Source organism: Emericellopsis cladophorae (genome assembly GCF_022114955.1).
Source record: "Emericellopsis cladophorae strain MUM 19.33 chromosome Unknown NODE_2_length_1295279_cov_118_880017, whole genome shotgun sequence".
Taxonomy (NCBI): Eukaryota; Fungi; Ascomycota; class Sordariomycetes; order Hypocreales; family Bionectriaceae; genus Emericellopsis; species Emericellopsis cladophorae.
In genome coordinates, this window is record NW_026250927.1 from 846,416 (window position 1) to 871,401 (window position 24,986).

The 24,986-nt window shown below is 53.7% G+C and overlaps 9 protein-coding genes across 9 annotated transcripts; 5 read left to right on the forward strand and 4 right to left on the reverse strand.

The window, feature by feature from the left end:
• Positions 1-1,996: 1,996 nt before the first annotated feature.
• On the reverse strand, positions 1,997-5,414 carry J7T54_007025 (Leucine--tRNA ligase; the record flags this gene model as incomplete). Its single annotated transcript, XM_051509957.1, has 2 exons — positions 1,997-5,290; positions 5,343-5,414. 2 exons carry the CDS (start codon positions 5,412-5,414, stop codon positions 1,997-1,999), a joined length of 3,366 nt encoding a protein of 1,121 aa, XP_051366239.1.
• A 245-nt stretch (positions 5,415-5,659) lies between these two features.
• On the forward strand, positions 5,660-6,282 carry J7T54_007026 (uncharacterized protein; the record flags this gene model as incomplete). Its single annotated transcript, XM_051509968.1, has 3 exons — positions 5,660-5,990; positions 6,046-6,116; positions 6,166-6,282. The coding sequence occupies 3 exons, from the start codon at positions 5,660-5,662 to the stop codon at positions 6,280-6,282; spliced, it is 519 nt and encodes a 172-aa protein (XP_051366240.1).
• Positions 6,283-6,393: 111 nt separating this feature from the next.
• J7T54_007027 (AP-3 complex subunit sigma) lies at positions 6,394-7,018 on the reverse strand (the record flags this gene model as incomplete). Its single annotated transcript, XM_051509979.1, has 2 exons — positions 6,394-6,891; positions 6,950-7,018. 2 exons carry the CDS (start codon positions 7,016-7,018, stop codon positions 6,394-6,396), a joined length of 567 nt encoding a protein of 188 aa, XP_051366241.1.
• Positions 7,019-7,305: 287 nt separating this feature from the next.
• J7T54_007028 (uncharacterized protein) lies at positions 7,306-8,066 on the forward strand (the record flags this gene model as incomplete). Its single annotated transcript, XM_051509990.1, has 3 exons — positions 7,306-7,650; positions 7,715-7,964; positions 8,032-8,066. The coding sequence occupies 3 exons, from the start codon at positions 7,306-7,308 to the stop codon at positions 8,064-8,066; spliced, it is 630 nt and encodes a 209-aa protein (XP_051366242.1).
• A 1,036-nt stretch (positions 8,067-9,102) lies between these two features.
• On the reverse strand, positions 9,103-11,978 carry J7T54_007029 (sugar porter (SP) family MFS transporter; the record flags this gene model as incomplete). The annotated part of the gene is made up of 5 exons (XM_051510001.1): positions 9,103-9,482; positions 9,532-10,727; positions 10,780-11,270; positions 11,435-11,536; positions 11,967-11,978. 5 exons carry the CDS (start codon positions 11,976-11,978, stop codon positions 9,103-9,105), a joined length of 2,181 nt encoding a protein of 726 aa, XP_051366243.1.
• Positions 11,979-14,193: 2,215 nt separating this feature from the next.
• On the forward strand, positions 14,194-16,053 carry J7T54_007030 (ATP-dependent RNA helicase-like protein; the record flags this gene model as incomplete). Its single annotated transcript, XM_051510012.1, has 2 exons — positions 14,194-15,734; positions 15,786-16,053. The coding sequence occupies 2 exons, from the start codon at positions 14,194-14,196 to the stop codon at positions 16,051-16,053; spliced, it is 1,809 nt and encodes a 602-aa protein (XP_051366244.1).
• Positions 16,054-17,520: 1,467 nt separating this feature from the next.
• On the forward strand, positions 17,521-21,101 carry J7T54_007031 (TFIIH basal transcription factor complex p47 subunit; the record flags this gene model as incomplete). The annotated part of the gene is made up of 8 exons (XM_051510024.1): positions 17,521-17,550; positions 17,799-17,980; positions 18,036-18,129; positions 18,183-18,711; positions 19,223-19,230; positions 19,541-20,238; positions 20,297-20,636; positions 20,883-21,101. The coding sequence occupies 8 exons, from the start codon at positions 17,521-17,523 to the stop codon at positions 21,099-21,101; spliced, it is 2,100 nt and encodes a 699-aa protein (XP_051366245.1).
• A 260-nt stretch (positions 21,102-21,361) lies between these two features.
• J7T54_007032 (4-hydroxyphenylpyruvate dioxygenase-like protein) lies at positions 21,362-22,612 on the reverse strand (the record flags this gene model as incomplete). Its single annotated transcript, XM_051510035.1, has 1 exon — positions 21,362-22,612. One exon carries the CDS (start codon positions 22,610-22,612, stop codon positions 21,362-21,364), a length of 1,251 nt encoding a protein of 416 aa, XP_051366246.1.
• A 1,013-nt stretch (positions 22,613-23,625) lies between these two features.
• On the forward strand, positions 23,626-24,423 carry J7T54_007033 (uncharacterized protein; the record flags this gene model as incomplete). The annotated part of the gene is made up of 1 exon (XM_051510046.1): positions 23,626-24,423. The coding sequence occupies one exon, from the start codon at positions 23,626-23,628 to the stop codon at positions 24,421-24,423; it is 798 nt and encodes a 265-aa protein (XP_051366247.1).
• Between the last annotated feature and the right edge of the window lie 563 nt (positions 24,424-24,986).

A 24,986-nucleotide genomic window follows, 5' to 3' on the forward strand; every position in this document is an offset into this window, starting at 1 on the left:
TAGTCGAGTGACAGAGGCGAAGATGTATGTCGAGCACACAGGTGCTGAGTCGCCAGTGATTAATTAATGTGTAATAGTTAGGGTGAAGGTGTTGTTGTTTTGCGACTCTTGTGTTATTATGGCTGCACAGCAGCTGTTGACGCAAGAGTTTCGCCGGGTCCAGATGCGGATATTTCAACTCTGCAAGTAACAAACGAGAAAGTGCGGTGTCAGCAGATGATGTGACGTCCTGCGGCACTTTGTCTGAATCTGTCTCGGGTGCAAGTTGGCAAATATGAGGAGAGACTGGGATCAGTGAAGAAAAAACAAGAACCAGGTCAAGGAATACGGCTCTCTCGTTGCAACCATAAAACCCACAGAGGCGCATGGACGGAGGACTAAGGAGGCTTGGAGCGCGATTAAGCCTGTCCATCTGGGTCTCGACTAGGAAGCACTAATACGGACCCCTGAACACTTGGGCCTGGCCCACCAAACCATGGACTGGACAAGTGGACATGTAGCACGGCTGCACGCACGGCCTGCACCGGGCCCCTGAACGGCTGTTGTTCTCAACTTTCCCAACGGGCCCTCCCTGGAAGTTCGGCGCTACCTTCCTGACAGTCGTGCACCATCCTCCATTGGCCGCCAGTTTGGGATCTCTGATGAATGGATGAGTGGATGTTCACAACCTCAGCATGATCCAAACCCCAATTCGCAGTAGCTGTCAGAATGCCATCGTGCTAGCTAGCTTCGCAGAGCAGCCCGCGCTACTGTGATCATGCATGCAGCGTCTCCTTGGTCAATGGGTAAGGTAGCCACTGCTTAGCAACGGCGGGCCGACACTGGCTAAAGATGCGTGTGAAAGCCGCAGGCCTGGCGAGTCCCGCCTGCATCGCCGATGCTGGTGGTGGTGTGGACCTGCCATCCACGCACAGAAGCCATTCGATGGCTACAACTCTCCGTGTGGCTTTTTGCCATGATTGATGGCTTGGCCTGATTAGGGGGAGGCAAGAACTCGAAAAGTTATTTTCCCAGTCTGCAAACTTGGATGTACAGACCACCACAAACGGCTCCTGCAGGCTGCAGTGACTTGGCGAGAACAGTAACTGGATGCAAACTTGTCCTCCCTGCAGGCAATAGTCGACCTATTGATTGGCAATGTGGTGAAGTCAAGTGGCTGCTCGTCCTTGTGAGAGAGACGTTCAGAAGAGAATGGAAAAGAAGATAGATGAACATCACTGCCTGGCATCGACGCCCTCTCCACCTAGACACATACACTCTTTCCTGGAGACTCTCCTCTTCCCCAGTCAGTATCACCAATGTGGGTTGGCTGGCGCGGCAGATTGCCTCGTCAATCAATCAAGTTCGACTAAACACGGTCGTGGGGGTGTATTGTTTCACGATCATCACGGGTCACGTGTTAGTTCGGCCATGTTGTGCCGTATCAACAAGCAAAATACTCTTGTGAACAAGCCAAAGAAATCCGACAGCAACAAAAATTGACCCGTCTACCTATTCCAGGTTCCAGCTCTTCTGAGGTGCTCAAGTTCATTGTTTTGGTATCAGCTTCTTATCTTGCGTGGGGACCTATCCCTGCTCGTCGATGTACAAGGGTTTGATATGCTGTGCATGCTTCCTTTCTTGGTCAGTCGCGAAGTGACGTAGTGCGTGGCAGCACCGTCAGAGCCGCGTCAGCCGCATGACCGCGTAAAAGATCGTGGATGCAAGGCCACCAGACTTTGCTTGTTGCCCAATGCCTCCAATGACGTTGAGGGCTTTCTGAATGTCTGTTTGGCTATCTGGAAGAGATCCACTAGCAACGTCGTTCTGGACAAACATGTACACGTAGTTGCGACTCATCAAGACGCATGGCATCGTGAGGGAAGGCGATCTCTATAAAGCAGAATCATACTCAGTCCACAACGGCCAATCGCAGTGATTGTCATCGAGGTCATAGTTGTATACACAAAGGCTATCTTTTACGCATCTACCAAACATGCCATCATCTATCTCTACTCTATGCCTGGACATTCTCAAAGAAGAACGTTGGGTGGCCGGGGCGCGCATTCTCCGCCAAGGGCACCGTGACTTCCGCCTCCTGCCCAGTGGCCGCGTTGACTCCCTTCTTCCCGCTCTCGTCGACTTCCAGAATATCGCAAGCTGTCAGACCCGAGGTCCTCTCCAGGCCAGGCACCATCTGCAGCAGTGTCTCCTTCTCGTCAAAGCCTAGCTTCTGTGCCAGGACAACGTCCGCTGGCTCACCGCTCTGCAGCCTCTTCTTGAGACCCTGCACGTAGGGCATGGCCTTCTTCATCTCGCCCATCTTACCAATCTTGGCACCCAGTTCCTTGTCGTTGATCGACCGCGTGGCGGGATCCCACATCTCCTTGAGCAGGTCAAGATACTTGGCCTGCCACGACGGCCAGGTGGTGGTCATGAATACAGTAAGCTTTCTGGGCTTACGGGGATCGAACGAGGTTTCCTTGCCCTTGGCCTTCTTCTTCAACTGCTGCCCTTCGGCGGAGGTGACGCTGGAGGCGGTGTTACGGACATAATCACGCTTGGTCGACAGCGTCGCATCAACGTCGGGGAGCACCGGGAAGCGAGCTCGGTGAATGGTCTCTGGCTTCTTGAGGACCTCGAGCCACATGTACTCGGCCCAGTGAGGAGCGACGACAGCCAACAGCAGGGTCTGCAGCTCAACGTAATGCAGGACAAGATCCTTGTGCATCTCAATGCCACCAGCTGCACAAGCCTCGCGGTAAAAGTCACGAGCGCTGATGAGCTCGTACAGAGCAGCCTTGAGGGCAAGCTTGTAGTTGGTGGCAGTGTATTGCTCGACGGCTTCACGGCCAATGGCGTTCATGTCGTTCTGGAAGAGGGCATCTTGGAAGCTGTTGAGCTCCCCGGAGCGGCGCTGGTCCTGGTCTCTAACCTGCTCCTCGCACCACTCGCGGAGGTTGAACAGACGCAGAATGTTGTTATCGGCAACATCCTCCTCAAAGTTGGCGTCATTCGAGCCGTCGCCAGCGTCGGCCAGGGCGATACGCGAAGCATCAGCACCATACTTGGCAGTCATCTCGTGCAAGGTCATAAAGTTACCTGTGCTCTTGCTCATCTTTTCACCGTTGAGCATGAGATGACCGTTGGTGCGAACACTCCTAGGCCAGTACTCGGGCGGGAATATGGCCAGATGCACGTAGAGGAAGAAGGTCAAGTGGTTGGGAATGAGATCCTTGCCCGATGTCCGCAGGTCGAGAGGGTAAAAGTACTCGAACTCGCGGCGCATGCTCTCCAAAGTCTCCTTGGGAATCTTGGACTCGCTGAGAATCTTGTCGTCGAGATCCTTGCGGCAGAACACGTAGTCCCAGACTTCGTCGGTCATCTGTTCGGGACCAACGCTGCCAAGACCCTTCTCACGGCCGAAGATGTCCTTGTGTAGGTAGTGAGCGATTGTGTAGTAGGCCATGTAGATGGTCGAGTCACTCAGACTCTCCACCAGGAACTGGGGGTCCCAGGGCAACTTGGACCCAAGACCAAAGGAGCGAGCACACGCCCACTGGTTGAGCCAGTTCAAGGATCCCTCGAACATGTTCTTGGTCTCGACGTAGTAGGTGTCCATGCCCTTGCCATCCTCATTCTCGACCCATTTGAGGGCAGTCTGCTTCCACGATTCCTCGCCATAGTCAAGGTACCACTGATCCATGAGAGACACGATGCACTCATCTGCGGAACGGGAGACAACCTTGCGTTCAGGCTCAGAGTATACAAATGCCTCTCCAGCCTCGATGAGCTGCTTCCTGACCTTGGGCTTGGCGGTCTCAACCTTTTCACCCTTGAATTCACCAATGACCATGGTTCCCTGGTAAAAGCCCTCCTTGTAGGCGAGCTCCTTTGCCTCTTCTAGCTGCTTGGTGTCTTTAGGCGACGAGATCTTGAGCTTCTTGACAAGGAACTCGGCGCACTTGTCGCCGTACGAGGGAGTGTTGATGATAGCAGGAATCTCGAGCTCCGCCCACTCTTTCTGAATACCATAGTATTCAGCCTTCTTCGCGAGGTCCATGATGGTGGCGTAGTCATCAGGGCTGTCTGAGGGCACCGAAGTGACGACACCAGTACCCTTTGTGGGCAGTACAGTCTCCATGGGAAGGACTCGAACACCCTCCTTGTGAATTGAGAGAGGAGCATTCACCAAGGTGCCTACAAGATCGGCACCCTGGATTTCAGCAACTTGTTCAATGTTTCCCTCCTTGGCGAACACGCCTTGGTATGCCATGTTGCGAGCAGCCCTGTTGGTGATCACGAAGTAATCGTTGTCGTTGACTTTGAAAACTCCGTAATTGATCTTGGGACCGACGAAGCAGCAGGTCTGACCATACATCGTTTCGGGGCGTAGTGTGGCGGGAACCAGGTAGAAGTTGGCGCCCTCGAGCTTGAGGCCATTAATGGTCTCCCCAGCCTTGTCCGCCCATGTCTTGACCTTGAGCTTCAGGGCTGTGTACTCTTGAGGACCAACACCTTCACCTTCTGCGCGGTCGTGATCCATGCACGGCTGGCCATCCTTGATCGAGTAGATGGTGTATCGCTTTCCGAACTTGATCTTTTCGAGTTCCTTCAGACGATTCATTTGCCATCGGACAAACGCATCGTAGTAGGGGTTCGCGTCGGTCGTCACGAAAGATCGCCTCCAATCCACTCGGCATCCAAAGTTGGTGAGATCGCGGATTGTCAGGGGTGGGAAGTGCTTCAGCCAGTGCTGAGGGTCAGCAAAGAGGTGGATTTCCTCTGTCGGTACGCCGACCGCCTGCATGATCTGGAACTGGTACTGCATCTTCACTTGCTTGGCCGCGGCCTTGCCTTTCTTCGCTGTGAACTTTGTGACATCCTCTCGCTTCGCCTGCTCCGGCTTCTTCTCTTCGACAACAGCCTCGGTGGGTGCCTTGTAGCCCGAAAAGTCCTTGCCGAACATCTTGACCTCGTTCACTAGCTTATCTGCGCACGCCTTGATGGGCATGCCGGTGCAGTGGAAGCCCATGGGGAACAGGGCGCGCTTGCCTTGCATGGCAGCAACACCAGCGCCGAACTCGACCTTGCTGACGGAGAACGAGTGACCTGCGTGCAGAGTGCCGTTCATGTATGGATAGGCCATGGTTCCAAACCACTTGGGCTCTTTCTCGCGAAGCTCGGCGGCAGAAATCGAGTGCAGGGGCACTTCGGCTGTCGTTGGCGCATTGGCCTGGAAGATGCCATCTTCTTGCCATTTCGCTTGGTACTTCTTCTCGATGGCGATCAGGGTATCACGCTTCTCGGTCTGGTAGGTGTGAGCCGATTAAATTTCCTCAAGAAAGAAGTCCAGTACTTACACCTTTGAGCTCCTTGGTCTTGGAGATGTGCAGGTTCTCCAGAGCCTCGGGGACAGCACTTGTTGTAGCCATCTTGAACGTGATTCGCGCGGTAACTTAACGCACGTAAGGTCCGAGAAGATACCAGAGCCAGAACCAAGGATGACTTGACTGATGGACTCCCTTAGAAGAAAATCTGAGTCACAAGAAAGAGGTCCTTCACAACCAAACAGAGCGGCGAGGGGTGGAAATTCATCGCGGGGCATTTTTGCAGGGGTTGAGTGGCGCTAAGGGACCAGGTGTGGCTGATGAGCTATTGGCCAGCCACATTTGCGTCGATGCGAACCGCAACGCGGCTTTCAACCACCGAACCTATCGTCGCGCCGACTGCTGGCGACTATCGGCTATTCACCAAGATGTTTCGGACTACTCTTCGAAGGCTGGCGCAAACAGCCGAGACATCTGCGCCGACGACCGCGTCACGATCGAAGTTGACAATCGCCAACAACCCTTACAGAGCGAAGAAAGTATGGCCGCCCAACTTTGCCGACTTGACGCCACAGCAGCAGCTGCGGTTCGAAAAGAAATACAAGCGAAGAGTGGTGCAGTCTCAGTACTCTGAAAAATGGGACAGGGGCACGAAGATACTGCGGTTTACAATGGTGTCCGGTTCGTATCGCTGCTCAAGACATACTTTGTGACCGTGGGTGCTGACCAGTAGCAGCTGCGTTGGTCTACGCGCTCTTCTTCGCAGAAATGGAGTTCTACGGCCAGAAGTACAAGCCAGCTGATGAGGTAAGGAGTCTTCACATACAGAAGGAGCTGTTTCATGCTGACAAGTTAGATTGTCGCGAAAGTCGGCACAATCTTCGGTGTCATGGACCCGGAGAAACGATATGAGCGGCGTAGAGATGCGCCTCCCATCAACCCCAAAAGCCCTGAACCTGCGCCGAAAGCATAATAACTCCATGTACAATATTCTTGCATTCCCCGGCGTTGTGGTGTCAAGTCTTGTTTGTTGGTACGCTGGTATATATGACGCTTTGGAGCAAATCGCAAATCATATAATCTGTCACCGTCCGGTCCACGCGAAATTCGAGCCCATGCCCAGCCCTGCGCCGATACCAGTACTCCGGCCCTCGTTAACCGGTCTTTTCGCCACTGTGCCCTGTGCCTTGACACCAGATACTATGCGGTCCAGATTTGTTTCAATGACCACCCCGCCTATGATCATTTCCGACAGTGTCGCGTGCAGGCTTTCGAAGTTGAATATGAGGTCCAGCTCGCACACATTCTCGAACAGCTTGTCCAGGGCCTCGACGTAGACTTGGATGAGATCGATCAGGGCAAGTGGCGATTCGGTCGATGTCGATATGATGATGAAAAACAGGGTCGCATAGGACCGGTAGGTCACGAGGGTTGGAACGTCGTTCTGCTCCTCCGAGGAGGTCTGTGAGGTCCCCGATGCGGCGAGCAGGGGTGGTAGCGGTAGGAAGTTGCACGATCCAGCGGGCCGATTGTTTACAAGTGTGAATATCTCCGAGATTAACCGCTGCTGTATGCTTGTTTCCTGTGGGATGGTCAGTCGCATGTCGTGGCGCTTGGTTGCCGTTTCAGAAGGAGCGTACAAGCTGCGTGTAGAACTTTGTCAAACGAGGCTGGCCCTGTCCGTTGAACACTAGAAATGCGTTGATCATAATGGCAGAGGTAAGCGTCGTCGCACCTTGCGCAGTGCGGTGCCCCAAGAAGTAAAGGATTAATTAATGGCTGATGATGGAGGGTTGGGCTCGACGTGGTGGGGTTGGTGAGAGCTCATGCATGGAGCGCGTCACGTTTGGCGGGCCTTGTTCGGCACCGGTGATGGTCCAGGCGCACTCAATTGCCGGCAGCTTTGTTTCCTCAACTCATGACCGCATATGGTGTTTCGCCCATCCGCACATTCACAAACTGAACACACTAGGCGAGCCTCGAACGATCTTTAGCCATGTCTCGCACGAATCTTCGCCAGTCGCTGAGACCCTGGTTGCGCATTGCGCGCAACGCCAACACTGCTCGACCTGCCAGCCTTTCATCGCACGCCTACAAACCAGTCGCCTCATCAGCTCGTGCCTCTTCCTTCTCCACGTGCGCCCCGCGGTTCAAGGGCATTATGCCCGATACCGAGAACCCTGCGAAGCCCTCAGCAGATACAACCTCCGGTGGTCCCGCAAAGCCAGTCGAGCTCACCGAAGCGGAGTACCACGAAGTTGCAGACCACTACCTCGATCGTGCGCTAGCGAAGTTTGAAGAGATCCAGGACCAGGCCGACGAGCTTGACGTAGAATTCGCCGTATGCCCCTCCTGCCTTCCATCTTTCTATCGCCAGCTTTACGTTGCTAACGAACATGTGATAGTCTGGCGTAATGACGATCCGCGTACCTGAGAAAGGCACTTATGTGCTCAACAAGCAACCGCCAAACAAACAAATTTGGCTCTCTTCACCAATCTCGGGCCCCAAAAGATACGACTGGTGCATCTTTGGCGACGGTCAAAACGACAAGGAGGGCACTGCGACTGGACACTGGGTGTACGCCCGCGACGGGTCGACGCTAGACAGCCTGATACTAGAAGAGTTGGGCTATGACCTGCAAGAGCCTCTCCATGGTTAGAAGCCTCGGGGGCCTGCGGTCTAATGCACATGTATCAATGGCTTGTATCACTAACGGCATAGCTTGGAGTTTCAACATGGCATTCGGAAGGAAGTAGCATCATGGAATGCACGAAGCCTTCTTGTAAAGATTTGATTCCTACAGTTCCGGTGAATCGCTTTGTTCCCTGCTGTGCCAAAAATGCGCCAAGTGCCGTAGTAAAGTTACATTGCAATGTGCTCGATCAACCGCTCGCTAGTTACTCCGTATTCACCGTAGACACAAACCCATAGTTTTATTCAACATGGCGACTGTCATGTCGTAATGCAGATACGCATTGTCTTTGCTGATATCACTACGATGTATTAGCGCTTTAAGCTCTTCACTTCTTCGTCTTGCCAACTTACGGCCTCTTGCTGAGACTCTCATTATACATCTTCCGCCATGGCTCCTTCTTGCCCCTCAAGCCTCGGACTTTGACCAGGTTTTTCAATATTTGGTGCTCAATGCCCCGCTCTTTCGCTGCTGCTTCAAGAAACCAAGTCGTTCGTTTGATGGCCTCCCTATCAAAATGTGCTTTCGGCTCACGAAAGGCAGAGCGCAGAGCTTGTATCACAGTGTAACGCGCGGGGCGGGCATGTTGCACGCCTTTTAAGAGTTTCCGATAAAGCGTGCGGTATGCTTGCACGATCTCTGAAGTCGACATGGTTGTCGTCGCTCAATACAAAAGTTTGGGGCCGTGGTTGACGTTATGAGGAAGACGGATGAGTCAGCAGACACCGTCGTTTCACCACCACGAAAAAAAGTCAAGTACAACACACACGTCAAAAGTCAAATCGTCCTCAAACAAGAAACTATGTGCACAGAGCTGTACTCTATTCCTCTCTAACAGAATTCTTTATACCAGAGTCTGGCCTGCTCACGAGTTGCGCAGGCGCGTCCACACCAACATGAAAATCCACAGTCTAAATGCGATCAATATGCCATCCCCAGACGCCTGGTGCACGGCGTCTCGTGGCGCCGCCGCGCTCTGAAGCTTGCGGGGTTTGCGCAGCCCAAGACGGTGTTCACTTGCGTGATACCCGCATGCTGTGCGTGTCCAATATATTTTCTATATGCAACACGAGGGTCGTTCAGCTGATCCTTCGGCATTGTTAGATGTTGCGGCCGCTGGCACTGTCGTTGCGTGTGCCTTCTTCATTCTGGCCAATCGCAGTGTATCGTCCCTGTCCACTCCCATTGCTTTCAGCGCGTCCACGTCCGACTACCCGTGACAACCAGCCACCGACGCTGCGGTCCTCGCCCCCGGAGGTCTGGATCTGTGACTTGTTGTCTTCGTCCATGTCGCCATCGAGGTTGAGGTTGGGTAAACCAGCCGGTCCGCCGCGGGCAGACTCAGTAGGCGAGCCGGGCATGAGCGAACCGGTCTCGTCGCCATGGAGAGACGGAGTGCCCATTACAGTGGATCCATCGCCGAATACGGAGTTCATGTTCTCTAGTGTCAGACCAGCAGTCTCGGGGTAGATAAACCAGACTAGCGGAGGTGTCAGCTGCATCACGGTAATCCTTCCAGGGTGACTTACCAATGACAAAACTGCAAACGCAGAAGAAAGCATGCACAAGATAGAGGCGCCACTTGATCCACTCTTGCAGAATGGGCGTCATCTCTCCGACCAGCCAGTTGAAGGCCCAGTTGGTCGCAGTGGACAGACTAGCACCCTTTGAACGGACGCTGAGAGGCAGGATCTCCGGTGGGTACAGCCAAGGAATCGGACCCCACGAATAACCGAAGGCAGCGTTGTAGATCATGACGAACAAGACTACCAGCCTTGGCGTCCACTTGATATCGAGGTAGATGAAGTACGATATGAGGGAGAGGGAGACGGCCATTGCTACTGCACCTGAGAGCAAGATGTTGCGACGGCCCCACCTATCGACGAGATACCACGGCGGGATGGTGGAGAGGAAGTAGGTGATACCGTTGAGGCCTGTCATCAGAACAGCGTCGTGGCCTACCCAGCCTGCTGACTCGAAAACATAAGGCGCATAGTATGAGATGACGTTGATGCCGTTGAGCTGGGCCAAACCTTGCGCAGACATGGCGATGAACACACGCTGGGAGTAGCGAGCGAACATGTCACGATAAGATCGCTCGCCCTCCTGACGCTGGAGCAGAACGTTCATCTTGATCTCGCGGTACTCGTCGCGCGCCTTGGTATTGTGGATATCACCACCTCCGTAGAGGTTGGCAATAACGACCATACCCTCTTCGTCGTGGTCGTTGTCAAGCAACCATCGCGGTGACTCCACGATGATGAGACTTCCCAGTCCGAGCAGTGCACCCATGATGCACTGCATGAACAGTGGTACGCGCCAAGACATGTTGCTCTCGATGAAGCCACAGCCGTAATCTACCCACACCGAGGTAGTGTAGCCAATGATGTTGCCGGAGAACTCGATGCAAGCCAACTTGCCGCGGTTGTGTGGCGGCGAGATCTCGCTCTGGTATACAGGGACAATCGTCGAAAGAGCACCAACGCCGAAGCCTGCAATGAGGCGGCCCACCATCATGACGGTCATGTTGACAGCCAAGGTCTGGAGTGCACCACCGACGAGGAAAACGCAGGAGCCATAGAAAATGGTTCTGCGGCGTCCGATCACGTCGCCGATACGGCCCACTGCCAGCGACGATATAAGAGCGCCAATCTCAAGAATGGCCACCATGGTGCCGACATGAGCTCGAGAGGGCTGGTCGAAGTAGTCAATGAAGTACGGGCCCCTGCGTGCAGTCAGTATGGTTCCATTCCCGGTGTTGCCATTGAGGAACCTACGTGATGATACCCGACATGACGCCCTGGTCATAGCCGAACAAGAACACGCCCAGAGACACAAAGATACTCGTGAAGTAAAGCAGGGGCTTGCCCGTCAGGCCATGCACGGCACCCATTCGCCCCGCCATTATGAAGCCTAGACAGCGACTAACGGCACTTGGTGCTCGGATGACGGCGTCAGGGACCTCGATGGCCTCCTTGTCAATGACAGCTGGGGGTGATTGTGGGCGCCTAGGGTGTCCCGAGTGAGGATCCTGGATGCGAACTTTCTTCTGGGTCTTGATGCTGCGGTTTCGGTGGTTGACGCCAGCGAGAAGCTCTTCCTCAATGTCGTTGGAGAGTTGGAGCCGGACCGGGTCGTCGTCGTCCTTCTGCTCACCAATGTCACCCGTGTCCGTCCACGATGACTCGGATTCCGACTCGGACAGACGGTGCCGTGATGACGAGCCTGGCTGATGCTGGTCGTAGTCGCGGTAGCGGGCGCTGGAGCCCTGGGAGCGTTGGTGGGACGCTAGCAATGACGTCGAGGTCTGGTCGCTATCGTGGTGGCCCGAACGTGAGGGCAAGGTGCGAAGGGGGATGTTGGAAGGAAGACGGGAGGGGTTGTGCGAGGGAATGATGGGTGGTTATGGGGCTGTAAAGCAGCAGCGCCCACCTGCAAAACAATAAAGAGGGAGAAGGGGTAAAAGGGAATGGAGAAAAGATCAAGCCAGCCCGTGACGAAGAGGACGCTGCAGCGGACGGAGAGGAACCTGGACTGGACGCTCAACGTCGGCGCATGTGCTGAGCGGAGACAAAATTATGGGTCCCGTGACGAGACACTGTTTGACCAGCTGCTATCGCTCGGCCTCAGCTGGTTGCTTATCTCTGTTAGCAGGTGAAACGTTTCGCACTGTGCTAAGTGTGTATAGAGTGCGCCTGCACAGTGCGGAAGGCAGCCGGCTATCTCAGGTGAGCCGAGAGACCTCGACGGATGACCACCAGGGAAAAGGCACTGGTGACACCTCGCAATTGCCCAAGAACTCCAGGTACCCTGCCTGACCAATGGTCTGGGGTTGGGGAGGTCGCGTTGACGGATGACGCCTGCACGATGATGCCCAGAAGCGGAGTAGGCGCACACGGCAATGGGGCTGGAGGCTGGAGCTGGGGGGCTGGGGAACTGATGAATAAAAAAAGGCGCGACTGACCTCGAAGGTCATGAGACGTTGGAGTGGGTTGGCGCGGTCGGGGCGGTTAAGACACGCGGATGCCACAAGCGAGGGAAAGATTGACTAAAGAGTGAGCTCAGGTGAACCACTGGACGCGGAATCAAAAGGTATCGTGCACGTGAAGAGACACAGCTTCTCGAGATGAATTGATGAGGAAGACGACGTTTCTCAATCTCTCAATTTCATCAGTGCAGTCACCCAGGACTGGAGCTGGCCGCTCGGCGCAAACGGCGACGGATACGCACTCAGGGGACGGGATGGCGTTTTTCCACTGCGACAGGGGCTGGCTACACGCCTCCAGCCTTGCGGCCGCCTCATCAGCACAGGCAGCGATGTCTGTTATGTCATTGATAAGGAAGATTGGCCTCATGTCGTGTAATTAATTTGCATGAAGCCCGTCGTGAATACATGTTCACCGGCATGATCCCACTACATTGACGAATAAAGTTGACAGACTAATTGAAACACACTGATACACTAATTAGGACTAATGTACATAGAAGTATGCCTACATGTGTATAGGTACTGATACGCACCGATTCACGATTAACGGCACCATCGTATACTGGATGCTGATCCCGCATTGAACTGACTAGTATCAAATTCCGCATGACACACTGCGACAGTCTCACGTGGATCTTCGACTTGAGGCAGAATGCAGAAAACACAAGTTACACAACGCCAGAGCACAAAGTCGACTTGGCGCGGCGAGTCGCGTGTGGGGGCGTCGACGTCAGACTGCAGCCGCACCTGTAGCCCTGTGGGATGCACCGTGCAGACTTCCGTGAGTTTGTAGGTGTACTATCAAGGAGGAACTGTGACTTTCATTTGAGGGCTTTTCGGCATTGGCAAATTACCGAGCAACAAAACAAAACAAATAATGCCAAAATGAATTCCACCTTCGTGCCACTTGAACTGTCAAAACGTTGAATTGTATGTGTGGCGCGGCACTCGCTGTACATGAAGACTGCCATACCGACTTGATTCATAGATATATCTCATGGAACTGCTGGGCCCCAACAATCTCGTACATACTAGATAAGTTCGACCGTTGAGCGGAAGAACCACCGGCTTATCGGTCTCATGCCGTGAACCTCCGCACATTCAACGGACCGTTGCCGGGTCTGGTTTCCGTTAAAGCGGGGCCGATATGCCGGGCACATGTCTCTGTCTACACACGTACCTACCAGTTTGGTGTCAACGTAAGCACGGGGAACCATGGTGAGGCAATGTTTCGCTGGAGATGCCGCCCTAAATCTTGAATTAAAATCCGCATGAGTACAGTGGTACGTGTCACACCACGGGCAGGTGCTGTGATTCTTGATCTGAGGCAAGCCAGTCCCACGTGGTTCTACATTCCCAGTCCATCTCAAGAGGAGTTGCTGCAGTTGATATGCTTTTAGAGAATAGTTGGCTCAATTTGGAAAGCTCGGCTTCATGCTGGGGCATGTACTGGCCTACGGCTACTACCCACCGCGATTTTGAGAAAGCGTAGTACCATGCTAACACAACCTTTACTCCAATGGGTAGATTCGGCGTCCATCGATGCTCGAAGCTCGGTCTCTGCAGAATACCTCAAGAACTTTCCAAGTTGGCACTGAAATGATAGACCATCTCCATGGCGATGGTTCATATATGACCTCATTGTTTTACAAGGTTCGGGAAGCGGTTATGAGTCGTAGGCCAGGCACTTGCAAAGAGCTTTGATCGATCAAAGAGAGAAAAAAGTAATCACTCTTTGTGTGTCTATTTCCTATCCTTGATTGGCGCGTGATTTCCTACACAGTTTATTGATGGCACGTCAGCTAAGTTTTGTCTGCCCAATAACTATCAAAAAACTGTGTGCAATCGCGACCGTTGATGTCTCGACCTATCACCTTGCTATCGCCTGTGTACTAAAAAGCACAGCCTCTAAGCAACTTAACAGCAGCCATCCAGTCTGGCATCATGTGAGAAATGCGATTTCACTTACCTTGTCGTATGCTGCAGTCCATGGAGCAGATAAATGTCGAGCGTAGGGTACGACAAACCGCGGCGAACTAACTTAGGTGAAGGCGCGAATCCAACAGCCCCGCCCCCGTGCAGGACCCCAGAAAAAAAGTCCAGAGCCTTTGCCTGGAAATTTTCCAGAGCCTGCAGCAGAGCCTTTCTATCGACCACACCAAACTCCAACAGAATCTACGATACCCCGTATCTCACATTCACAATGAAGCGCAAGCTCGATCAGAACGACCGGCCGGCGACTGTACCAGAATCCGACGAACCGAGTAAAGCGCCTGTGTCCGAGGAGAACATCTCGTTCGCAGACTTTGGCCTCGATCCCCGACTACTCCAGGCGGTCGCGAAGCAGAACTACGAGAAGCCCACGCTTGTCCAGCGCAAGGCGATTCCCCTGGGTCTAGCTGGTCAAGATGTCCTTTGCAAAGCCAAGACGGGCTCGGGGAAGACAGCAGCATACATCCTGCCGCTGCTCGCTTCGATCCTGAGGAAGCAGAGTTCATCAGCACCATCAACCTCAGCGCTCGTGCTCGTGCCCACCCGCGAGCTGGCAGACCAAGTCTTCAAATCCATAGAGCAATTCTCCGCATTCTGCGCCAAAGATCTGCAGACTGTCAAGCTCACAGATAAGTTGTCGGATGCTGTGCAAAGGAGCTTGCTGTCCAACTCGCCCGACATTGTCATATCGACACCTGCCAGAGCATGGAACAATGTCAATTCGTCGGCCCTCTCGCTGGAGAACCTGAAATTCCTTGTCCTTGACGAGGCAGACTTGATTCTGTCTTATGGCTACACAGAGGACATGGACAACCTATCGCGGTCGATACCCAAGGGCGTGCAGACTGTTATGATGAGCGCAACTTTATCTTCGGAGGTCGATGCGTTGAAGAGCATCTTCTACCGTGAGCCAACACTGCTGGATCTGGAGGAACCTGAGGCCGACGGCGAGGGCATCACCCACTATGTTACTAAATGTGGAGAGGATGAGAAGTTCTTGATGGCCTATGTCATCTTCAAGCTCCAGCTCATCAAGGGGAAATGCATCATCTTCGTCGCAGACATTGATCGATCATATCGTCTGAAGCTCTTCTTCGAGCAATTTGGTATTCGCAGCTGTATTCTCAACTCGGAGCTCCCTGTCAATTCCAGGATCCACGTCGTCGAAGAGTTCAACCGCAATGTCTACGACATCATCATCGCTTCTGATGAGAAGAGCGAAATGCTCAACGTCGATGGCGAGGACGACGACGAGGACGGTGAAGGAGGCAAGGTGGACGCAGATGCCGAGAAGGGTGCGGACGGCAAACGACCATCGAAGAAAAGGAAGACTGCCAAGCGAGACTCTGAGTATGGTGTTTCACGAGGCATCGACTTCAAAAACGTCGCCACCGTCATCAACTTTGATCTCCCCACGACTGCTTCGTCCTATACTCACCGCATAGGCCGCACAGCTCGTGCCGGCAAGAATGGCATGGCACTCTCTTTCGTCGTCCCCGAGAGCCTCTACCGCAAGCACATGCCGACCACAGTCAAGACTGCGGAGAATGACGAGCGAGTACTCGCCAAAATCACCCGCCAGCAAAAGAAGAAGGGAAAAGAGGTCAAAGACTACAACTTCAACAAGGAGCAGGTGGAGGCTTTCCGATACCGTATGAACGACGCATTACGTGCTGTCACCAAGGTCGCTGTCCGTGAGGCGCGGACGCGTGAGCTGAGGCAGGAGCTACTCAAGAGCGAGAAGCTCAAGAGGTTCGTGCAGCCATGAAAGTGATACAGAGGCACCTCACTAACAACAAGTAGATATTTCGAGGAGAACCCAAACGAGCTGAGTCACGTTCGCCACGACGGTGAATTACGCACAGCGAGATCACAGCCGCATCTCAAGCACGTGCCCGAGTATCTCCTCCCCAAGGAAGGCAAAAAAGGGTTAACCTCGGAGGAGATTGGTTTCGTGCCGATGAGAAAGAAGGGAGACAGGAGGCAGAAGAAGGGCAAGAGAAGTTTCAGAGCCGGATCACGGAAAGGGGATCCCTTGAAGACGTTCAAGGCGAGGAGAAAGACGAAATGAACCCAAGCATCAACGTATTAATGTTCATGAATATATCCTGTGGATATTTACGCATATTGACGATGGATGAATGCATGATGTCTTGAAGCACTGGATATATTTATGTACTGCACTCGTCGAGGTCGACCGTGGCTTTTGTACACTTTCATGACCAAGCATGTCGTGCACGGTATTTTCGGACATCTGATACCAATACCCTCAATTCCTTAGAGGAAATTTCGCTCGTGTGCTGTGGCTGAACAATAGCTGTGCCATATTCGATGAACGAGATCGAGCTGCGCGACTCCAGTCATGATGGGCGATCCAGCACATCGTGCATAACATATGCCCTATGATGTTATACAGGAGCTCCAAGAATTCAGAGCGATGATGCAGTGTTCACCCGTCAGGCAACTACCTACAGATTACACGCTTCGTTTGGGGTTAAACGCGTTACGCAGGTGTATGAGTCCGATTGACGCGACCCCATGTTCCTTCCACACGGCAATGATGCATTCCAAGAGGTCGAAACGATGTCATCGATGGCTGAAGAAGGTCTCACGTCGAAGAATCCCACCTCGCCAAGACCAGCCTCTAGACTTCACAGTGTGAATGACAACAATGTTGATGGAAAGCAGGCACACTAAAGTGTCGACCCTGACCTTAACGCGGCTCCAATATCTTTGCAATGCGCCAATGAGCGTGCGCAAACACGATTTTAGAGACTGCTGGCAATGCTGATCAGCCACTCAGATGGCCGTTCCTGCCCTAGAGACCCACCGTACATGGTGCGGCGGCCCCAGCCTGTGTCGTTACCAGAAGCCAAGGCCATGGAGCCCACACCAAGAAGTTACATCGCCCAGCAACCGATCAAGCAAGAGCTGGACTCAGAAACCGGCTTTTCTTCTCGGCGGCATGGCCCTCCCTGTCCTGTCCCGTCGCCCATCCATCCACATTGAAGTGTTTCAATGCGCGGGCACATCTAGTATCGCAACCTCGTCCGCAATTCAATTATCCACATTGAACGACAATTCCTTCACCATCCTGTACATTGTCCAGCTAGTTTTCTCACCAAACGGTGTTGAGCCACAGTTGCCGTATCGAGTCAGGTTGAGACTGTGCGAGGAACTGTGGAACCCACCCCGGACGGATCGAACCACGGGTCCAGTTGGGAAATTACCACTTCCCAGGAGCGATCTGTCTCTGCTGCGCCTGAAGAAGGTCCTGTCGTGCGCTGAGGCTCTCTGGACCAGGACGGCAAGCGTGCGCCCCGTTTCGACTCTCCAGTTCTTCACTCTCCTTGTGGTCCAGTCTCCATTTGCATCTGTCGTCCAAAGCTCTTCAGCAATCGAGTGGCCTCCTCACGTCGACACGCTCGTTCAGTCGACTGAGTAAAGCTTCTCTTGTCGAACAATCTATACAAACTTTCCCGTCTCCGATCAGGCGCGGTTGCGTCTTGTTGCGCCTCGGGGGGCGTCTGCAGTCACGATGGGGTCAACCGAGTTTGGCAACTTTCACGTTCGTCGTCCTTCTCCATGAAATTGGATGGCCTCGTGAACCGTCAATTGCTGACCTGGGCCCTTTGCAATTATAGGACTTCTGTAGAGACTCGACCCTTCCAATTTGCAACGTACGTCAACCCGAAACTCGAGACTACTTCGATCCCACACTCCCCAGTCGAAACTTCAGTGTCGAAATTCGACACTCATATTGCGCGAGCTTCTTGTGCTTTGAAAAACTCGTTGGCTGATTATTTTGCGTACCAGATTTTGTCAGATCAAAATGGTCAAGATGGGCCGTGGGGTGGCTGTGAGCTGAAGGGCATACCGCTCTCGGGCGACAGGAAACTGGGCAACCTTGGTGCTATTCTCCTCTGCGGTCTCGCAATCATTACGTCTCTTTTTCTGCTTCTCAAGTCGGAGAAGAAGAAGGCGGCTGTTGGGCGAAGGTTCGTGATTCTCTGGCTGGCTGGACTAAACAACCGCAATACTAACATACATCAGGGAAATGCAGCTGTTCTTGCTGGGCTACATCCTCATCAGCATTTGCGAGATTTTCTCAGTCGGCGAATTCCCCTTTCCCAAGGATGCTCGCGATGTATGTCAGCTTCGCGTTGCTTTGCAGAAATCGAAACACTAACAGGGATATAGGGATTCACCGCCGTGCACATTGGCGCCATCGTTGCAACTACGTGGATTCTCGTGATGAACGCTCTGATTGGATACCAGTTTATCGACGACGGCACCGCATTGTCCCTGGGCCTTTGCCTAGTCACGGCAGTCGCCTTGTTCGTCGGTACCGGCTACATCGCTCTCGATACAGGATTCGACTTTACTGGCTATTGGGAGGACAGCTATACAGGGGATAACCGCCACATTGCCCTTTACGTCCTCTACCAACTGGTCCCGCTTATCTTCCTCGTCGCCTTTTATGTGCTCGAGGCCATCCTCGTTCTCCGCGTACTGGGCGAGACTCGGCCCATGATCTACCTCACTGCCGCCGCAGTACTTTTCGCCGCTGGGCAGGTTTTCAACTATGTTATCAGCAAGTACATCTGCGACGGAACCGATGGAAAGATCGACGGATCCATGTTCCAAACGCTGTTCACTTATCTATCCGTCGTTGCCGTCTGGATTTTCTGGTCAAGCATCACGGAGGACGACTGGCCGATGCCTGTCGGTACGACATATCCTTGAAACGTTGGAGAACACGCAGCCTCTATCTCTTTTATTTCTTTCACTTGGCGTTCATGGATGGTAGCAGCATCGACTCTCCTTTTTCACCATATGTCCCTATGTGATCGCCGGCGACAACGAAATTTCACACGATCATGCTCGTTTCGACAACGCTACAAGGCATGCCAGATTTGTGCCCAGGGACGACGCGCATCGGCGCTTGAAGGAGGACGTGGACCTACGCGCGCACGGGGATCAGCTCGCACAAGGACCGTCCCACTAGTGGGATTATAATATTTGTGTGTCTGGATTTGATGTCCATCAGCAGGGCTGGCTACAAGATGAAGGACGAATAACGTACTTAGTATACCCAAGGGGGCAGGCAGATCATGCATGACTCACGTCCTTTCAGCTAGGGAGCAATGTGCTTGAACAAATAGTAATATCATTGATGGGCTTCTTTTATCGCAATATGGTATTTACCCATCATTTGCGTGCGTACTGGATGGCATCAGGGACAATGGTATGTTGCGATACCTCCTGAAGATACCACTCTGGACAGGAAGTCGATGACCGGAGCCAGCATGGCTGCTAATTGTTCGTACCGCCCTCGTTGAATGTCGTCTGGAGCAACAGCAGATACTTTAATGTTCATCAATCCGCGGCCTGCTATGCCGCGCTGTGCCGAAGTAATGGTGGACCCAGCGGCAAGGCCAGCATGATCGACAGCTTTGTCGCCGACTTGCCTTTGCAGTTCATCACGCTGCCCAACACCCAAAGAGCTTGATTACTCCCCCACATTCTGAACCTAAAATACACAGCCTCTCGCCTAGGAACAGACTTTCGTTCAACAACATATTCGTCTGCGGCACGATATTGCGAACTACGCCGACCAGACGCCTGCCATGGCTGCCGACTCGGATGATGAATTCATCGACGACAACATGTCCGATGACGTGTTGGACCACGACGTGGGCGCGCCCGATCCGGATGACGATCCATCCGACCATCCTCGTGTCTTGCACAGCTCGAAATCCGTGTCGCGTGCTACCAAGGGTCGCAAGAAGCGCCGCGATCGCAAAGACCAGGCGCGCGAGTGGGAGACGGCGAAACGATCATGGGAGACGGACCTCCCCGACGAAGACCAGGACGGCATCCTCAACCTCTCCGCCCTCGAAGCGGAGAAGCGAAGACGCGTGCTACGGGACACTACGCCGCTACAGAGGGGTATCATTCGACATTTGGTCCTCGTGCTGGACATGAGCTTTGCCATGGAGGAGAAGGATCTGCTACCGAATCGATACCGTCTGACGCTTCGATACGCGGTCACGTTCGTCCGAGAATTCTTTGAGCAGAATCCTATTTCGCAGCTGGGCATCATTGGCATGAAGGGCGGCGTCGCGGTGCGGATCAGCGATCTGGGTGGAAATCCCAGTGAACACATTGCCAAGCTGCGCAAGCTGGAGGAGGAAGAGCCGAAAGGACACCCGAGTCTGCAGAATGCGTTGGAAATGTGTCGGGGTGCTCTCTTGTGAGTCTGGCCTACTGGTCACCAGCGGCACGGTTTGCCTTGCTAAATATTACCACAGCCACGCTCCGTCCCACGGCACGAGAGAGGTCCTCATCATCTACGGCGCATTGCTGTCCAGCGACCCGGGCGACATCCACGACACCATCTCATCCCTCATCACCGATCGAATACGCGTCTCTATCGTTGGGCTGTCGGCCCATATCGCCATCTGTGCCGAACTCTGCTCTCGGACGAACGCCGGCGACGAATCGCAGTACAACGTAATACTCGACGAGGTACATTTCAGAGAGCTCTTTCTCGCGGCCACAACACCCCCCGTCACGCGTACGGCTGAGCAGAATGTGGCGAGTCTGCTGATGATGGGGTTCCCATCGAGGACGTTGGCGCCGAGCGGCTCTGTGAGCCACTGTGCCTGTCACTCGAAGCCGGTCAGGGAGGGTTATTCGTGCACACGCTGCGGCGTGAGGGTGTGTCGATTGCCAGCCGAGTGCCCGTCGTGCAGCCTCACACTCATTCTGAGTACGCATCTGGCAAGGTCGTACCATCATCTCTTTCCTTTGCGGAACTGGAAAGAAGTGCCTTGGGCCGATGCTGGCAAGTCAACCGCGTGTTTCTCGTGCATGTGCCCCTTTCCGGAGGCGAAGTCGGCAGCAGACGGGCAAAAGCCTGGGGAGAAACAGTACAAGGGCGTCAGCGAGAGCGGACGATATGCGTGCGAGGTGTGCGGGAACCACTTCTGTATTGACTGCGACGTCTTCGCGCATGGCGTCGTACACAATTGTCCCGGATGTCAGAGCACTGTACCAGCACAAATAGAAGACGGAGTCAACGGGGGTCATGAGCCCATGGCGGTGGACGAGTGACGAGAATACAGCATTTGCGGATCGCGTCTGATTGCATTGCGCCGAGGAGTTTGGAGCATACGGTAGTGAGCATCACATCCGGGGGAACAATGGGATTTTGGGAAAGGTTAAACTAATTACTGCTATTGGCACTTCTTCGGGTATGAACAGGTACCTCAATTAGAATGAATGGTATCAGAAACTCAACATAGCAAGTACGCTACCGCTGCGCCATGAAATGGGCCCCATGTTTATCCTCATCTTTTCTCTCCTGCTATCGCTTACAAGTTACCACGCTCAGCCTGTTCACGCTCAATCGCTTCGAACAGGCTCTTGAAGTTCCCTGCGCCGAAACCCTCAAAGTCGTTTCGCTGAATAATCTCAATGAAGACCGTAGGCCTATCCATCAAAGGCTTGGTGAACAGCTGTAGCAGGTAACCGCCCTCGTCGTAGTCAATGAGGATGTTGAGTTTCTGAATGGTCTCAAAGTCCTCCATCAGCTCCCAGTTGCGCTTCTCAGTCTTGAGGCGGTGACGCATGGTGTCATAGTAGGTCGGCGGGACGTTGATGAATTCCACGCCGCGAGCGCGCAGCGCAGAGACCGACGTGATGATATCCTTGGTGAGGAGGGCAATGTGCTGGACGCCGGGCCCCGAGTTGAATGTGACGTACTCCTCGATCTGGGACTTCTTCTTGCCAGGTGCGGGCTCGTTGATGGGCATCTTGACGAGGTTGTTGGGGCTCGCCATTACGATCGAGTTCAGTGCTGAGAATTCAGTGGAGATCTGAGAGTCGTCGACGGACCAGAAGCGGTGGAAGGAGAGACATTTCTCATAGAAGGCACACGCGGACACCATCTCGTTCCAGGACTGGTTGCCGACACAGTGATCCACACGACGAAGGGGTACTTCCGGCATGCTGATAGAGGACTGAACCTTCTTTCCCTCTCTGAAGCCAGGCAGGAAAGGTCCTGTATACGAGTTGCGGGCGATGAGAGTGTGTGTGGTGTCGCCGTATGTGCAGATGGAAGCGGTGGTCACGGACCCATGGTCCGCGTCCTTGTGTACTTGCGGGGGCTGGACAGCTTTGGCGCCTGCTTCCACAGCAGTGTTGTATACGGCTTCCACATTGTCCACCTCGAAAGCGACGTCCCTGACAGCATCACCGTGCTTCTCCAGATGCGCGTGCATCTCCTTCAGCAACACAAGATCCGACTCCGAGATGGGCTCGTCCGCGGGCAAGTGCACGGCCGAGCGGATGGGCGAGGTGAAAACGAAGCGGACATCATTGTTTGCAATAACGTATGAGGTAAAGTACCGGCTCCCCGTCTCAAGGCCGCGGTAGGCAACGTGCTTGAAGTCGAAGAGGGATGTGTAGTACGAGGCGGCCTGTTTTGCGTTGCCAACCCACCATGTTACGTGGTCGTACCCAACGAAGTTTGCAGGAGGCTGGATGGCAAAGGTTGTATCATTCGACGTGGCGAGTTCCGCCGGCCTTGATGGCGGCGAGTTGGAGATGGCAGAAGGAGCCATTGTGGTTAAGAAGAAATGTGTAAAGGGGTTGTTCGACCAATGATTCTGTGATGATTGCTGATGTTGTTTGAATCACTGAGGGGGTTCGAGAGTCGTCTTTAAGATCGAAACACTGCTGTTTATGATTCAGGATGATTTCTTGCTAATAGTGAGACGTAGCAGTCGTATATAAGTGACTGGTCAGAGGCTGTGACATGCCCGACCGAATCATCCGCCGGCGATAGTGGGGCCCTGTAGGCCTTGAAGGTAACCTTTACCTCTCGGAAATGGTCCGCACATAGCTTTGTTCTGGGGGATGGATCTCGTCGGCATCTGGTGATCTCTTCCTTCTAGGTGTTCGAGTGTGGTGGTGGTGGTGGTGGTGGTAGCCCGGCGGCTACTGACGGGGCTTTCGCGGCTCAGCGTGGGCCCGCCGTGAAGCCCGGGAGATCATTCTTGTATTCATGACAAGCAATGGTCGCAACAATTGTAGCATTCTGCTACCTGCTGCCGCAATGTGCAAGATGGATGCCCATGGCATACAAATCCTTGCCAGCGAATCGGCATTCAAACCACTGTTGACAGCCTCCAGAGCATCTATGTGCAGCCTTGTTTGGTGGATAATGGGTAGTAGTAGCAGCGATAGCAAACCCGAGCTCGATCAGTGATGACAGTGACGGACTGGCCTCGGATTCGCAGGGTGGGAGGCGGAACAACGCCGTGGGCCGGGCTAACCGACCGAAGCCGCGCCTGGCCGTACTGCGCGTCCTTGTCGCCGCATAAATCATTGCCTATGACATATGCTGCTTGAGTTCAGCACTTTTGACCGACAGGCGCTGAAGGCGGAATTGTTGTAAAATGGAGAAGACGTAGAACTTCCTTGATGATAAGGTAGAAAGTGACCCGACCGACCACTTTGTTGTTTCTTTGCACCCATAGCACAATTCGTGAACTCTGCTTAGCTTCGCAACACGCAACGCCCCAAAGTGTTGAAACCCATCATTTGGTCGCGATAACCACAAAACGCCAGCATCATGGCAGCGGTCACTCTCACCTCGCACGACATGAACGTGCTCGAGAAGATCAAAGATCCCGATTTCAATCCCGCGGCAGGTGTGCTTATAGACGAGACCCTGCCGCGTGACCCGAACATCGTTGACACGAGTGTCTACGACAGAGTTGTTGCTCAGGAACGCCGCATCATCCAGAATATCCAGCGGCTGGAAATCGAGCTCAGCCAGTCAATGGCGGAGAACTCATCCGACACGGCCATTGCACAATACCAGCAGTGCGCTTCCGATTTCGATGCCCTGGTAGCCGAGTACCCCGATTACGCCAGTGCCCGGAACAACAGGGCTCAGATCGCTCGGAGGTTATATGGCGATGCCATGCTCATGTCTCAAATCCAGGGTATGCCGATGCCACTAGTTGAGAATCCCAATCAAGGCGAAAAGAGGTTGGCCGCAAAGGCGGCTTTGCAAGACCTCGATACCTCCATTCGATTGCTATCCCCTGCATCTGTGAGTGCGCCCATGTCGTCGCAGGCGTCGCGGACATTGTCGATGGCGCACACACAGCGCGCTGCGATATATCTCAAGACAGCAAAACTCTTGCCATATCGAGACCTAGATATGGATGGATCGCGTCACGAGGCAAGCTGGGACAAATTGAGATTTGAAGAAGCCGCTTCGCGAGACTTGGCACTAGGAGGCCGTTATGGAAATCCAATCGCAAAGGGCCTGGCCGTGAGCACCAATCCAACAGCCAAGTTGTGCGGACAGATCGTAAGAGAGGCGATGAAGAAGGAGTACGGGCCATCATTTGGCGAATGAATAATGTTTCTTAATGTTGGATACTAGCATAGCAATCAAGTCGGGTATCGTAGGGCAATCGAGTCGCGATCGACTATGAAGACGTCTTTGAAAGTCCAATGCGACTGTTTCATGTTTAGCATAATGAGGTGCAATCGAGCTTTATTCCCACGTACCGAAGAGCTGTTTGCCACGTCTCGCTGCTCGTTTTGCCTTTCTCCTTCTCCTCGCGGTTGATGCGGGTGACAGCAGCCCCAATACCAATCGCGACGGCGAAGATCGGATCAGCAACCCGGGAGATGACGTACGCTGGGGCAGCCATTATGTCGTGCAAGTGTCGAATGGGCGACAGCTCTGACAGAAGCAAGAGACGGATGGTGCTTCAGGAACGCGATCCCAGGCCCCAGAAAGTATCGTGAGAACAGCCCCGGTTCGGAGCTTGGCAGCGACCCAGGTCTGGGTGGGGCTCTCTGCACCAGCCACAGTATCAGGCTCAATTCCCGCTCCAGCCACATTTCACGTGACCTATTTCGCAGCCGCACGCGTGCCCCAATGCAAAGCCCACAAACCCGTGAATTTTCCAC